This window comes from Moschus berezovskii, chromosome 21 (assembly GCF_049115385.1).
Source record: "Moschus berezovskii isolate FMDL1 chromosome 21, NW_MosBer_1.0, whole genome shotgun sequence".
NCBI lineage: Eukaryota > Metazoa > Chordata > Mammalia > Artiodactyla > Moschidae > Moschus > Moschus berezovskii.
The window spans coordinates 1,949,510-1,966,402 of record NC_142480.1 but is presented as its reverse complement, the minus strand read 5'-3'; the positions used below and the strand labels follow the sequence as shown (position 1 = coordinate 1,966,402).

The window sequence follows — 16,893 nt, the reverse complement described above, 5'->3', positions numbered from 1 at the left end:
CTTGTTCCTGACCATCTCCTACAGCACCGGCTTCCAGACTGGACGTGTGACTTGCACTGTATCACACAATCTTCACAACAAACCTCTGCAGGCAGATGAGCCCACACTGCAGAGGAATCCCGGGGGACAGGGAGAGGGACAGGGCTAAGGACAGAGAGCTGACAAACAGCCAGAACTCTGCTTCCAGCCACGCCTGTCTTCCTCTGGCCTTCTCCAGCCCCGTGGGTCATGCCACGCAGGTGCACAGCCGCTCCCTGGAGCTCCACGGTCCATCTCTGGGCTCCTCTGTACTCTGGGCCTCTTGTAACTTTTCACAAGGGTACCAAGCCCGTTCCTCCGACTCCAGTTCTCCCCAAATCATATGGTGGTAAGCCCATTCTGGACTCTTAGAAAGTGGAATCAGGATTTAATTAACTGGAGCTCCCATTCTGTTTATCTAAAGTCCTGAGAAAGCAATGTGGAGCAAGTCCCTTTTCTAAACCAGATACTGTAAACTGCCAAGCTACAGAAACTTCATTTGAGATTTGCTCATTCTATAAAAATGCCCCAACTGTCACAATGCACTCAAATTTCTGCTTTAATATTAAGGAAGGGTCCTAATTTCCATCTACTGAGATTTTTCCAATCACCACACAAGAAAGTTTTAAATTGCTTATTCGTCCTTGGCTGCGCTTGGCCTTGGTCGCTGCGCATGCTTTGTCTGGCTCCGGTGAGCAGGGGCCGCCGTTAGTCACAAGGCGCGGGTTTCTCACCGCAGTGGCGTCTCGTCGCAGGGCACAGGCTCGAGGTGTGCGGGCTTTAGGAGTTGTGGCTTGAGAGTTTAGTTTGTCCCATGGCATGTGGAAGCTTCCTGAACCAGGGACTGAACCCATGTTCCCTGCATTGGCAGGTGGATTCTTAATCAGGGAAGTTCAACAAAAGGTATTTTTGAAACTTTCAGAAACATATTTTTCACTAGAGAAAAAATGAAGTTCCTGTAACAAATCTTTCAATTTACATTAATTTCATAATTTTACAACTTGAAGAAAAAAACCAAAAACTTGGCTCTTTGGTCTCCCCTCCCCACCAATGGCTTAAAGTAACAATGAAAAGAAGACAGAGGAGAAATAGAACTGCTGCGTTTTCTGATATTTATACTTGTGAACAAGACAGAGCTCTTTGTATGCATTGTTACGTGTATCTCTAATTATAAAACTAAGATATATTCTACTGACATAAGTAATTCAGATATTATATCTTGCTGCTGCTGCTGCTGCTAAGTCACTTCAGTCGTGTCCGACTCTGTGTTATATCTTCAGTTCAGTCGCTCAGTCGTGGCCGACTCTCCACGACCCCACGAATCACAGCACGCCAGGCCTCCCTGTCCATCACCAACTCCCGGAGTTCACTCAAACTCATGTCCACAGAGTCAGTTTGGGGGCTCCAAAATCACTGCAGATGGTGACTGCAGCCATGAAATTAAAAGATGCTTACTCCGTGGAAGGAAAGTTATGACCAACCTATTGGTAGAATATTAAAAAGCAGAGACATTACTTTGCCAACAAAGGTCTGTCTAGTCAAGGCTATGATTTTTCCAGTGGTCATGTATGGATGTGAGAGTTGGACTGTGAAGAAAGCTGAGTGCTGACCTGTGGTGTTGGAGAAGACTCTTGAGAGTCCCTTGGACTGCAAGGAGATCCAACCAGTTCATCCTAAAGGAGATTGGTCCTGGGTGTTCATTGGAAGGACTGATGTTGAAGCTGAAACTCCAAAACTTTGGCCACTTCATGCAAAGAGCTGACTCATTGAAAAAGACCCTGATGCTTGGAAAGATTGAAGGCAGGAGGAGAAGGGGACGACAGAGGATGAGATGGCTGGATGGCATCACCGACTCGACGGACATGAGTTTGGGTAAACCCTCATGGACAGGGAGGCCTGGAGTGCTGTGATTCATGGGGTCACTAAGAGTTGGACATGACTGAGTGACTGAACTGAACTGAATATATACTGTACTTTAATTGAAATTTTCCCTGGTGGCTCAGATGGTAAAGCGTCTGCCTACAATGTGGGAGGACGCAGGTTCAATCCCTGGGTCAGGAAGATCCTCTGGAGAAGGAAATGGCAACCCACTCCAGTACTCTTGCCTGGAATATCCCATGGATGGAGAAGCCTGGTAGGCTACATTCCATGGGGTCACAAAGAGTCAGACACGACTGAGCCACTTCACTTTCAAAACATCTATATGTCACATGGGCTAGCCCAACACAAAGCTCTTAATCTGAAGTTGAATAGAAATTTTATTGATGTAGATATTACAAAGAGAAAACTGTATAAATCTGTGTTCAGCTCAGTGAATTATTTCAAAGTGAACACACCTGTGTAACTTAATTTTATTTTAAATGGGTTATAAAAACACAAGCCACCATAAACTTGTAAGTCAACAAATAGGCAACATTTTATACTTTAGTACATATTCCCTAATTGTTCAATGTGAAAATTTAGCAGCAAGCATCTTTTCAGGGTTTTTTTTTTATAAAGAAAACAAAAACCTCTGATGCAAATTTGATCCTTTTATGACAGGCCTAACAGCATGTATTCTCTCCACGTAAACTAAACCCCAGAGGAATAATTTTAAATTCTCCATATGAACTCAATTTATTCAGACAAACCTATGACCTAATTCCTCACTTATTTCTTTTCATTGCATATAATGAGAAGAAATCAAATCCTGCTCCCTTGGGCACTCTGAGGTCCCTCATTATGGTAGTTATCTGATGAGTTCAACTCCAGGTTACAGGGAGGACAAATAACTTCCAGGACCAGTAAAATGAGTGGGAAAGTTCTCTCAGGACAGCTCGGCAGGCCCAGAGAAAGGACTCAGCTCCCCAGCCTTGACAGGGTGGAGGGGTCAGGAGAGCTGAGTTGTTTTTTCGTTTGAGCACTATACGTGTTTGATACCATGGTGAGTCATTCACCCTTGATATGCCAGATACAATCCCAGACACTGTAAGTAATAAAAAAGTAAAATGCAGCTGCTCCCTGTTTCCAACGAGCGAGCCTCTCTCCTGCTGAACGAGGTAAGAATCTCACATGGGAAGAAATTAGGTTACCCATCAAGTTCAACTGTGGAGTGGAGCCTGAGCTCAGTTCTTTATTCTTACTTTCTCACTGTAAGATACAGACAGCATTCTCCCGGCACAGCGGCGAGGACCTGCGCGGCACCGTGCACCCCCGTGAAAAGCGCACTGTTCGGCCGGCACCATCTTGGAAAGCCTGCGAACAGCTCAGAAAAGCAGGACCACAGTCGGCTACCCTGGTCCACCCGAGACCTGCCAGTCTGAGAACACACAGCGCCTCTCAAAGCGTCCTACCCCAAAGCGATGACTCCAAATGCGAAGCTGAGCCCTCTTTACATTGGTGTTCCTGATTTTATAGAAATTCCGCATAAAAATGTGATCTCATGGGCTTGAAAACAGATCCTCCAGCCCAGTCAGGCTCTGGATGACTGTGATCCTGGCCAACAGCTTGAATACAGTGTCGCAAGAGACCCTGAATCCAAGTCACGCAGCCAAGCCCTGACTTCCTGACCCTTGGAAACTACGTAGATACTATAATGTGCTGTTTAAATATATATATATATAAATATAAAATTTCATAACACTCTTAATAAAAATCCCATGATTTTCTAATTTTTATGTTCTTAAGATTAGTAACTTAAAAAAACTGATAAGCATATATTCTAACCCATTTCTGATAAAAAACTTCAAAAACATCCATAACGGTAGTAAGTTGACAAAATGAAATGACAGGCTAGTATATTAAACACACCGTGAAATTTTTACATTTACTTTAACTGAGGCATAATTTACAGACCATAAGCACAGCGTCTGAAGTATGCTGCTGCATTAGCTGACCACTGGCCATCACAGTGTAACCACCACCCCAGGCAACACAAAGGTGCCTCCATCATCCCAGAAAGCTCCCCGCTGAGCTTCCCAGTCAATTCTATCCCCCCGTGGGGATGGGGGTGGTTGCGCCACGATCACCAAGTCTGTGTGTTCAAGAAGTTCACTAGACAGGGTCACTTCCTTGAGCTTGGCTTCTTTCCGTCACCACAGTGTTTTAGAGATTCATCCATGCTGTTACCTGTACCAGGAATCCCTTCCTTTCTGCTGCCAAGTAGTATTCTCTTGCATAAACAGTTTTTATTTCCCGTTCACATGCTGATGAGCATTCAGGTTGTCTCCACTCCTTAGCGATGAAGAATAAAGCCATCTTGAACACTCACGTACCAGTATTTCCGTGGACAAATGTTCTGGCTTCTCTCGGGTAACTGATGTCAAGAAGTGAAGCTGGGGACTGGGCATTGTGTGGTTAAGTGTCTGCTTCACTCACACAAACCGACAAACTATTCTCCAAAGTGAAGCATCATTTTACACTCCCCCAAGCAATATACAAGAGTTCTGGCTTCACCTCATCCTTGCTGACATTTGGTGTTGTCAGGGTTTATATGTTAATTATCCTGTTTTTAAAATAAAATGTTAACCTCCTGGTGAAGAAAGAATCTCATATAATGGTATTTTACTTTGATAAGAATGAAAAGGTAAACATAAAAATGTTACTAAGCTATCAACCCCAAAGGCACCATAATCAGATTTCCAGTAAATAAGCTCAATTTGCTAAAAGTTAGACGTAAAGGGGGACTTATTGGCTAACGTCTCATTTGTACTAAATATGTTGAATCACAACTAAAAAAGCTAACAAAATAAAGTATGCTGGACAAACAGGCTATCAGACCTAGACTTTTTTAGATATTAACTACAACTCACTTGATAATTATGGTTAAAAGCTTTAGATCACAAGTCAGTTGATAACACGGCTTTAGTCAAATGTGTTTTCATCCCCTCAAGTAATTTGTTTTATATATAATTTTGAAATTGGTGCTACAATAATTCATTTATTAAAAACATATAATAAGGTTTCTCAATGCAAACCATTGTAGACAGTTACGCAATACACTTGTCTTCCATCCTAAGCCTCTAATTATATGTTTTTATAGATATTTAGTCTTTCAAATATTAGTAAAAAGACTTAGCTTTATATTCCATTTATTGTACTATGAAAACATTCTGGCAACATGTGCTAAATGTATTTTTCCAATACGTGCCAAAAACTACCAAAGACCGCAGATCTGCCGTGAGAACAAACAGTTCGCCACCACGCCCGTCTGTTCAGTCAGCGACTCCTCACTGCCATGGTTCCTAGAAAACGACGCCATCCTCCAGACAACTTTCTTTTGGTTTAACGACTCATCCAAACGCACGTTAGTAAGTGCTGCGTTGCTACTTTCTCAGTCGCTAAGTGGGATCCGACTCTTTGACACTGGTTTCAGGCAAATGGTGGGTGTGAATGAAGCGCGTCCCGTGTGACTCCACTGGGAGGGGACCCTCGGGAGCTGGACAGGTTTCCCCAGACGCCGCCCCGCACGCCTCTTCCCTTTGTGGCTCCTGCGCTGTGTTCTCTGGCTGGGGGACCCCACAGCCATGACTATGGCTATACGCTGAGACCTGTGAGTCCTCTGAGCAAACTGCTGACAGCGGGGTAGTCCTGGGACCCCCTGATACAGGCACACACAGTAAGGTTAAATCAATCTGCCTTTACACCATAAAGTCAAACCAGATCTTCAAAATCCTATTGGACAAGTGAGTTCCGAATGCTTATGGCAGTGTGTACGTGTAACCTGGAGGTTCCCAGACTGGCAGAGCAACAGTGTCACATGAGGGTCTTCCAGGCCCACCTCACACTTACTGAATGAAAAGTTCTGCCAGTGGGGCCGGGGCCTTATTTCTTAGACAGCTGACTTTGTGACCTGCGCTGTGGGGAAAGCAGTTGCCTCGGCAGCTGCTAGCAGTCCTGGGACACACAGGCTCAGGTGCTGCTATTCTAGGTCCAGGGTGCACACAAAAACATTTTTGGAGAAGGATAGTTTTAACATCTTATTAACTTTAAAAAATACACATAAAAGTGCTTTGTAGACAGTAAAGTGCTTCACAAAGGTAACGTATTATTAGGCTTAAAAGGCAGATGTGTGTGCCATAAACACAGTAGCCTCTTGGATGTCATGCTCCCAGCACAAGAGTCACGCCTTCTCACCAGCTCTCAGCCTTCCTCTAATTATAAGCGCCCATACAGGCTGCAAACACAGTTTTAATTTTGGTTTCAGGTTTCCGTTTTGCTGATCTTGACATGTAAACATCATCTCCATGTTAACAATAAACAACTTCATTCTGGAAAGTTCAAGGACCCATCGCATCGGAACTCACCATACTATGTTACTGGTCTCCCCTCCTCCCGAGTCCCTTCCGTTTATGATATACACACACACACACAGAGTCCCCGCCTATTTGATATACTTATTTCACTTCCCCTGAAGTTCAGGCCACAGGAAATGTTAGAACACAAAGGGATCTTCAAGATTCTGTTGGACAGGTAAGTTCTGAATGCTTCGGACAGTGGGTACATGCACCCTGGAGGTTCCCAAACCTGGCAGGGCAACAGAGTTATATGAGTCTCCCAGGCCCATCCCAGCCTTACTGAATCAGAAGCTATGCCTGTGGGGCCTGGGCCTTTACTCCTTCAGACTTTCTGAAGCACATACGCCTGCCAGGACCCCACAGAGGCTTCAGACTCACAGTGCACCCGCAAGGCCGAAGGCAGGAGTAAGAAGAGGATTTGGGGAATGATCTCTGGCAACTGGAGGGTAAGGAAGGAGAATCCTTAATCCTGACAGGAGGAACAGTTCTCCCTGAGTGGCACTCAAAAGAAGAGAATGTAATCTAGTACACAACTTGGCCCTACAGTGCTTAGTATTTGAAAAATCTAAAGCACCATCAAATGCTTTTCAACTTTATACCTAGTGCATAAACAAACTATTTAGTTCAGTTCAGTCACTCAGTTGTGTACGACTGTTTGTGACCCCATGAATTGCAGCACGCCAGGCCTCCCTGTCCATCATCAACTCCCGGAGTCCACCCAAACCCATGTCCATCGAGTTGGTGATGACATCCAACCATCTCATCCTTGGTCAACCCTTCTCCTCCTGCCCTCAATCTTTCCCAGCATCGAGGTCTTCTCCAATGAGTCAGCTCTTCGCATTGGTGGCCAAAGTATTAGAGTTTCAGCTTCAACATCAGTCCTTCTAATCAACACCCAGGACTGATCTCCTTTAGGATGGACTGCTTGGATCTCCTTGCGGTCCAAGGGACTCTCAAGAGTCTTCTCCAGCACCACAGTTCAAAAGCATCAATTCTTTGGTGCTCTGCTTTCTTTATAGTCCAGTGTCTGCCTACAATGTGGGAGACCCAGGTTCAATCCCTGGGTTGGGAAGATCTTCTAGAGAAGGAAATGGCAATCCACTCCAGTATTCTTGCCTGCGAAATCCCATAGACAGAGGAACCTGGCAGGCTATAGTCCATGGGGTCGCAGAGAGTCGGACACGACTGAGCAACTTGACTTTCTTGACTTTCTCACATCCATACATGACCACTGGAAAAACCATAGCCTTGATTAGACAGACCTTTATTGACAAAGTAGTGTCTCTGCTTTTTAATATGCTGTCTAGGTTGGTCATAACTTTCCTTCCAAGGAGTAAGCGTCTTTTAATTTCATGGCTGCAATCAGCGTCTGCAGTGATTTTGGAGCCCCCAAAAATAAAGTCTGACACTGTTTCCACTGTTTTTCCATCTATTTCCCATGAAGTGATGGAACCAGATGCCATGATCTTCGTTTTCTGAATGTTGAGCTTCAAGCCAACCTTTTCACTCTCCTCTTTCACTTTCATCAAGAGGCTTTTGAGCTCCTCTTCACTTTCTGTCATAAGGGTAGTGTTATCTGCATATCTGAGGTTATTGATATTTCTCCCAGCAATCTTGATTCCAGCTCGTGCTTCTTCCCGCCCAGCGTTCCTCATGATGTACTCTGCATAGAAGTTAAATAAGCAAGGTGACAATATACAGCCGTGACGTACTCCTTTTCCTATTTGGAACCAGTCTGTTGTTCCATGTCCAGTTCTAACTGTTGCTTCCTGACCTGTATATAGGCTTCTCAAGAGGCAGGTCAGGTGGTATGCCCATTTCCTTCAGAATTTTCCAGTTTATTGTGATCCACACAGTCAAAGTATAAAAATCTTTAATTATACTCAGATAGAAGTACACAAATATCATCAGCACTGACAACAGAGAAGTACAGCTGAGAAAGCTGGAAGGTAGGAGGGAGAGGGAGATGGAGCAAAGGGGAGGGGTGCTGAGAACTTCCTCTCATGAGAAGGGAGGTCCAGAGACATGGTTTCAAGTTGACTGTACAAAGAAACAGAGATACAAGTCTGTCATTTCAAGTCACAGTGGTAACCAACAAAAGAAAGCCAACTGCAAGCCAGTGACACGAAGCTGGAAGGTAGAGGGGCAAAGTGGCTTGCTCAAATGCAGCCGGTGCGGGAGTTCTGAAGCCAGTGTCTGAAGGTGGGCCCTCCGCACTCCAGGCCCGTGTCTCTCACCCGTGTGTGACCGTGCCAGGCAGTAACCTGCCGAAGCGACTCATCCAGTGAGGGCAGAGCCAGAAAAAGAAGCATCCTTCAGCCGGAAGACTATCTGGGGAGTCAGCACGGAAATCCCAGGGAAGACCAGGAGGAAGGTTCTCCCGTTCTTCGCTCAGTCACTCGTCATCCATTCACTTCTGCTCTCTGAACACACGTCTCTTAAAAAGAGCCCATCTGCTGGGACACCTTCTGCCCTATCATCGATGCTAGGCCTCTTCTCCAACTCCACACCAGATGACAGAGGAAGTCCTCTCTTCTGGAGACACTATGACAGCTTCAACCCATCAGCCATCTTGTCTTTTAAAACCTGACGGGAGGATCGAGACGTCAACACTGAAGACACAAAGCAAGGCTGCACGCCCGTCTCTCAGTCCAGAGACGAGCCCATCTGCCTCCGGGGGACCGAGACCCGCGGCTGTCGTTCCAGGACCTGCCGTGGCAGCAGCACATAAAGGGCATGGGGGGCACTGCTCTGCTGGAGACCAGCCAGTGCATGGGCACCGTGAGGACGATGCTGCCGTGACTGCTCAGGCTGCTGCGTCACACCTTCACAGAAATGAGTGAAATACTCGACAAGATGACAACTTCCACTGTGAAAATACACAGGGAAACCCAAGGAAATGGGGCTGGGAGGCCACAGCGGGGAGCTCTCACACACACAGCTCTAGACACCAGTGCAGATCCCAACCCAACAGGAAGAGGCGTACCATGTGTCCCCAGAGGAAGAAACACCACTCACGGCCACCGGCAGAAGGAAGAACCCCCTCCTCCTTGCCTGGCAACAATGCAGTTAAGGAAGGGCCACCGAACTTCAGACTCCCAGTTTCCTCCAGAAGACTCTTTGTTGGCAACAGCCCCTCCCACCCTCCCCTTCCCCTCTATAAAAGTGCTTCCTCTGGTCTCAGAGGACTTGCATATGGCTGTCCATAGCTGAATGTCCTGAATTACAGTTCTTTGCTGTTCCCAAATAAACTTCTTTTGCTGGTAAATAACTGGTAGTTTTACTGTTTTAGGTTAGTACTACTCAAAACATAATTCTTTAAAAATGAATTATACAGCTTCTCTGGTGGTCCAGTGGTTAAGAATCTGCCTTGCAATGCAGGGGACACAGTTTCCATCCCTGGTCCAAGAAAAGTGCACATGCCGCGGAGCAGCTAAGCCCGTGAGCCACGACTCTCGAGCCCTGGTTCCAGAGTCCATGTGCCCCAGAGCCCATGCTCTGCAACCAGAAAAACCACCTTCACGAGAAGCCTCCACACCGGATGAGAGCAGCCCCAATGACTGCAACTAGAGAGAGCCTGCGCACTGCAGTGAAGACTGAGCACAGTCGAAATATTAACAAGTTACAGCCAACATTCACCAGCACCTATAAAAAGCAATCAAACTTGTTCAATAAAATTCACTATCACGTACCCCATTTTCAGTGCGTTTTTCTCCAGGTACATTTGTTACACTTCTCTGAGTTCTTTGCTCCTGGGTCTGACGGCCACCTAGAGAAATGAGAGTGCCAAACTTACCAAAAGATATCCTAGAAAAACAATATTTCATAATTTCTTCACTTATTCAAACGTTTATGAGCACAAGTATAAAATACCAGGCTAGAAAAAATGTTTTATAATCAACCCGTGTACATAAAGTTGTTTAAATGAATTTCCTATTTCAGAATCTTGAAACTGATTTATATCAAAAAGTTTCTAACACTTAAAAATGGTCAAGATGGTAAATTTTATGTTATGTGCATTTTATACATATTATCTATTTTTATTAAAAATTAAAGCTTTTATTATTTTAGGAGAGACTAAAATAATGACCTATATGGGAAAATAATCTAAAATAGAATGGCTCTATGTATATATATAACTAATTCACTTTACTGTAAATCTGAAACTACCACGGTGTTGTAAATCAATTATACTTTGATAAAAATTTTAAAAGAGACAAAAACAGAACTTATAATATCCAGTAATTAAAAAACTGATGCACAGAACTGATCTTCACTACTAGGGTTAAAACTGAGATGGGATACTATCTTCTGAACTCTCCTTTGTGCTATAAAAATATATATCTATTTTAATTTTTAAGGGTTTCAAATTTAAACTGGCAAAATTCTCCTGTCATCATTTTTTTAAACAAAGTGTGCTGCACAATTTTGTACCAGGCGAGTCTAAAGTCATAAATGACTGTGTTAAGTGTCTGCTCCTACTCCACTCATCTCTCTCCTGATGCTGTTTTGAGAATTATCACACCCCAGAGCCCGCTTTATTACTAAGAATATATAACTTCAAAGGGTCATGAACCTAACATCAAAATAAAGAGAAAAGAATAACATGTTTTCTTCTATTTCTTTCCTGCTACTTTGAAAATTTTGAAGAAACATTATGTTATCAAAAATACTGCCTCACCTTAAGCCATACATTCTCAGAGAGTGCGATCACCCGCAAGGAAGCAAAGAGTGACTCTTAGGAGATTAAAAAATCGTACTCTTTTTATATATAAAGCAAAGCTACTAAGTACATAAACAGACACACAGTACATCTGACGGGGAAGACAGGGCAAGTAAGAATACAATATCCAATAAAGGGCCCTTAGGGAGGTGATCAATGAAAAACGAGGTTGAATAAATGGGAATGACAGAGCATGCAACCGAACAACCACATAACACACAAAGGCACTTCACAGAAGCTATTTCCTGTTAGCAAAAACTCACACACACATTCTGGAGTGTGGCATCTACCAGTTTACAAGGTAAATTAAATTCTTTACTAAAAGTAATAGTACTTTTACAAAATAAGGCGCGCGGGTTAATTTAATATTCTATAATTGCTGTTTCTCCCAAACAATAAACAATCAAATTAGAATTATATAAAACACAGAGAAATTCTATCAAGTGTCACTTAATCTCTGATGGTAAAGAAGAAACATGATGATTTTGCACTCCAAAATCAGAAAACAGCAAGAGCTGACATTTAGTGAGCACCGCACCAGGACACCTCATTAACTGCCACCACAGCCTATGAACCACACACACAAGGAGACGGAGGCACAGGGCTGTGAAGTCAGGCGCCCACGGCCCACACTGAGCAAGCAGCAGGACTAGTGCTGAACCCAGGCAGGGTCCGCTCCAAACTCCGTTCCATCAGCTCCGCATTCCAGCTAACGCTCTGCACACGACCTACGTCAAGTTCCTTTACACACTAAGCTCCTGTTCCCCCAAGTGTAAAGGTGACGGAAGGAAACATCCCCCAAGCTCCCCTCTAGCTTCCACAGAGAGAATTCCGACTCTTTGAAGTGCGGGATGTCCTTTAGTTCTGCCAACACTTATTAAACATTCTAACTTTGCTGACATGACACGGGGAAATACAGTATCTCACTGTGTTCCCTGCATTGCTTTTTTTAGGAGTATGGATGAACATCTTTCCATATATTCCCAGGCCATATACATTTCTTCTTTGCTATGAACTGCATGTTTGTATATTCTGCCCATTAAAAAAAAAAAAAAAAAACTGGTTTTAAAAAAACACACCAATAAGGACTTCCCTGGCAGTCCCATGGCTAATACTCCTTGCTTCCAATGACCTAGGGTTCACCCCTGGTCGGGGAACTAATCCCACGCGCTCCACGGCATGGCCCAAACAAAACAAACAAAAAGAAACAAACGGGTAATCTGCAATAAAATAATCTTCTTTTGGCAAAAGGATGTCCTTCCAATTTTTTATTTTTAATACCAGAGGTAATCCACAAACACTGTTAAACAACAAGTTAAGGGATTTTTTCTTAACTGTACAGTGTATATGCTTTCCAAAAAAAAAAAAAGATTCCCTTATTTAAATTTTAATTAAAAAATGAATAATTTATGGGAGATTGGTATTGGTATATGCACACTCCTGTATATAAAACAGGTAACTAATCAGAACCTGCTGTGTAGCATAGAGTACTCAACGTTCTGTAGTGGCCTCCATGAGAACAGAATCTTCAGAGTGTGGGCACATGTATAGCACAATCGATTCCCTCTGCTGCACACCTGAAGCTAACACAACACTGTAGCTCATCTATACTCCAAGAACAAGCTGTCAAAACAAGTCGCATATTCCTACTGTTCAAAATTCAAAAGGAACAAGAAGCTATACAGGACCAATTTTCCCTCTCTCCTTCCCCCGAGGCTAGCCATGTGAGCAGTTTCTTACTGATGGTTCCAAAGATACTGCGCACACACACCAGCCAACGCAGAACACACCATTACACTTTCATCTGTCACACAGAAGGCGGCACGCGTGTATGCTGTGCTTACTCGGGGACGAGTGGAGGAGGCGGCTCGGGACAGGCACGGTGCAGACTCGCTCGGGTTTCTTCAGCCGACACCCCTGGAGGCACCGACGGCTGCTCCTACCAGCGGCACCCCGTGAGTCACACTGTGGAAGTGTCATTTTGTGTGTGCAGACACAGCTACAGGATCATGCTCGAAAATCAGGTTGTCCGGTAAAAGGTTTTCTAAGTGTAATACATACTGCTAAAGTGCCTTCTACAGAAGCTGCCAACCGTGTGGAAGACTGCCTGTTTCTCAGCGTCCTTGCCAACACTTACTAAATGTTCTAATCTCTGCCGATGTGACAGGTGAAATACAGTATCTCAGTGTTTGCCCTGCATGTCTTTTTTAGGAGTATGGCTGGACATCTGTATATTTCCTTTGCTATGAACTACATGTCTGTATGTTTTGCCCATTTTATTTTACTGGCTTTTTTCTTATTTTACATAAAGGTAACGAATCCTTTGCAATATGAGCTATAAATGCTACTTCCCAGTTTATATTTTGTCTTTTGACTTTGCTTTAGGATGGTTACTGACACGCAGCTTGTTGCTGCTTGTGAGTAACTGCCTCCTCTGTTTCGGTTCAGCGTCATGCTCTGGTCTTGTGTGTATACTGTGTTGTTGCTGTCGTGCCACAAGGCTTGCAGGGCCTCAGTTCCCAGGCCAGGGACTGACCTGAGCCATGGCAGTGGCAGCCTGGGGCCCTAACTGCCAGGCCACTAGGCAGCTCCCCACTTAGGGGTGCTCTTTTTTTTTTCGTTCTCTCTCTTCATATACACATATACGTATTTCTCAGAATTTTTATGATGCTTTCATGGTTTCATCTATTCTTAAAATCCAGAGGTTTCAACCATGTGATATTTATCAAAAACAGTCCCTTCTGGCAGCAGGTCCACGCACGTGTTTCATGCATTATGTGACTGACTCAGGATCCTGAGGAAGCAAGGGCTGGGAGCCTGCAAGTGTGAAGGAACCATAAACGGCAGTAACAGGGGTAAAACCCCATGAGACACCAACTCTCCCTCTCACCACTTGTGAGTGAACAGGGGAATAATTTAACACTTATTCCTATTTTTCTTAAATTAACTTTCATGGCAAAAATTAGCAAATGGGGGGAAAGCACTTATCTACCTTGTTCACTGCTCTCTGTTGGGGAATCTTCATGTCGAAGGAAAAATTTCACTTCTTCCCTTCGAGGCCCCCACTTCTGAAGATGTTCATACATCATATAATCAAAGGGTATGGGACGCTCTAGGAAAAAACAAACAAAAAAATTCTTACTTTTCCCAGAGACAAACAAAATGAATCCTATGAAAAGTAAAAAATGAATAAAAATAAATTTAAATAAACGTACACACATATATATTAGAATTCAAGGATATTACAAGCACTAAATTTTAACTTCAATGAAATAAAAGCAAAACTATAAACACAAAGAAGTAATCATAAAAGCAACTTTGCAACATTAAATAGGGAACATGGGGAAAATGTCCTTTATTGCATTTACCATGAAGCAGTGTACCTCCCACTCTTTCAAAGGAACGCATTAACAAACTGCCCAAATCTTATTATTCACTAAAATGCTACAGGTGGCAATCAGATGTACAAAAGCTTGACACACACTTCCTGGCAATGTAGCTAGCTCACACAAACACTTGCACGAGAATGTTCACAGCAGCCAAAAAGTGGAAACAACCCAAATTTCCACTAACTGATGAAAGGATAAATAAAACGCTGTATATCATACAATGGGTAATTTTAGCCAAAAAGAGGAATTAAGTATCGATGAGTGCTACACCATGGATGAACCTTAAGCAAGCCAAGTGAAAAAAGCCAGATCAGAGTCACACACTCTATGATTCAATTTATATGAGGTACCTGGAAGAGTCAAACACACAGCCAGACAGTCAAACAGTGGCTTCCAGGGGCTGGGGTGGGAGAGACGGAGGGCAGAGAGTTCGCAGATGGCTGCACAGCACTGAGAATGTCCTAAAACCCACAAAGCTGTACCCCCAAATGAGGATTTTTATGCTATGTGAATTTTCTCTCAATTTAAAGGGAAAGAAAGGAAATCTTGAAATGTTCCCACTGCTGCTGGTGCTTGAAAGTGCTGAAGGATCCTGGCAGGTCCTGAGGCTGGTAGAAAACGGCCTGCCCTGGGAGGAGCAGGACAGAACTGAACTGCACTTCTCCTCTCAACACAGGAGCAAGGCTGGGTGAGAGACTCCTGCTCAGATCAAGTCAGGAGAAAGACGTGCGCGTGTAACAGCCCCATCATACACACAGGATGTGATTTAAATTTCGGCTCGCGAGAAGGGCCAGACTTCCACAGGAAGAAAACCCCGCCATTCACAGAAGCACAACGCACACTGTGCTGCTGCTGTTTCGCCTTCCTACATGTGCAGGCGAGCTCTGTCTTATTCAACAAACCTCAGGGGCAAGGACGTAAACCGTCTCATCTCGGTTAATTCAACTCAGAACTGAGTATCTGTACAGCAAGAAGCAGGCACAAACTGAACACTAAAGAAATATTCAATATTACCATTCCGTATTTTTTTTTAATTTGCTTTTTTATTGGGATAATTGCTTTATAGAATTTTGTTGTTTTCTGTCAAACTGTAGCATGATTTAGTTTTGAAAGTAACAATTTTTGTGGATATATGCCTATAAAATTTTTTTAAAAACATGTATATTCTAATGCTATAGCTGTGGAATTTAAGACTAATCATGTCCCTCAATTTAACATAAAATTTTATCTTAGGCCATATTTTTATTAGTATTGTTTTGGCTTACAAATTTTTTTCACATTAATTAAAATCAACTTATAATCTTCACTTGGGCTTCCCTTGTGGCTCAGCTGGTAAAGAATCCACCTGCAATGCAGGAGATCTGGGTTCAATCCCTGGGTTGGGAAGATCCCTTGGAGAAGGGAAAGGCCACCCACTCCAGTATTCTGACCCCTGTATAGTCCATGGGGTAACAAAGAGATGGACATGACTGAGTGACTTTCACATAATCTTCACTTAAATCTGAGCATAATTTCACCAAGTCTGAGCATAACTTTATAAATATTAAATCTAATTTTTCCTTAAGCCAGTTATTTGAAAAAATTTGTTTCCCTTTACAAATAAAAAATTTTTTAAGGAAAGATTAACTTTAAGAAAAGCAAACTAAGCTTCAGTAGCTTTTTTAAATAAAGGTTAACTAAAATGTTATTTCTGTTTTAAAGTGAAAACAAAACTACCCTGCATATATCATGTAATAAGTACTATACCTCATTAACACTGTATGTAATGGAGAAATCTATAATACAACTTTCAGGCATTCTTGGAAGAGGCAAAAAAAAACCCAAAAACCACCAAGTAGGAGACTTCACAAAAAGAAAAACTGAAGGTCCTACCTGCCCACCTGATTTGCATTAAAGCTGACACCCTGTGTGAGGAAGGGAATCGGATGAGAGCAGGATAATAAGCTGGTCAAGCGAATAGGCTGTTGCAGGCTGGGCTGTGTCCCCTCACACGGAAACCCACATGCTGAAGTCCTGACCCTATTCCTCCACAAGAATAGGACCTTATTTGGAGACGGGATCTTGGAAGGAGGTAGAAAGTAAACATCAGGTCATTAGAGTAGGCCCTAATCCAATGTGACTGGTGTCCCTCTAAGAAGAGACGAGGACACCCAAACAGAGGAGGCCAGAGGAGGACACAGGGAGAAGGCATGGCCCTCCACCAGCCGAGGAGGGAGGCCTCAGGAGAAACCAGCCCTGCTCACACCCTGAAGTCAGACCTCTAGCCTCCAGAGCTGCGAAAAAATGAAACAACGAATTTGTTATTTAAGCCACCCAGTTTGTGGGACTCGGTTCTGGTGGCCTGAGCAGACCAATACACAGATCCACACAGAAATACTCTCTTCTCAACAGGGGACTGACAGGGACTTCCCTGGTGCTTAAGAACTGCCTTGCAATGCAGGGGACGTGCGTTTGATCCCTGGTGGGAGAACTAAGACCCCATGTTTGG

At 43.6% G+C, this 16,893-nt stretch overlaps 1 protein-coding gene across 3 annotated transcripts in view; it reads right to left on the bottom strand.

Moving 5' to 3' along the window:
* PPP1R13B (protein phosphatase 1 regulatory subunit 13B) overlaps positions 1–16,893 on the bottom strand; it is a 69,767-nt gene that overhangs the window by 19,816 nt on the left and 33,058 nt on the right. For all 3 annotated transcript variants that reach the window (XM_055418636.2, XM_055418637.2, XM_088829824.1), the window contains exons 3-4: positions 14,009–14,128; positions 9,986–10,062 (exon numbers count right to left, since the gene is read on the bottom strand). In XM_055418636.2, coding sequence (XP_055274611.1) covers positions 9,986–10,062; positions 14,009–14,128 — 197 coding nt within the window. The remainder of the gene's footprint in view (positions 1–9,985; positions 10,063–14,008; positions 14,129–16,893) is intronic.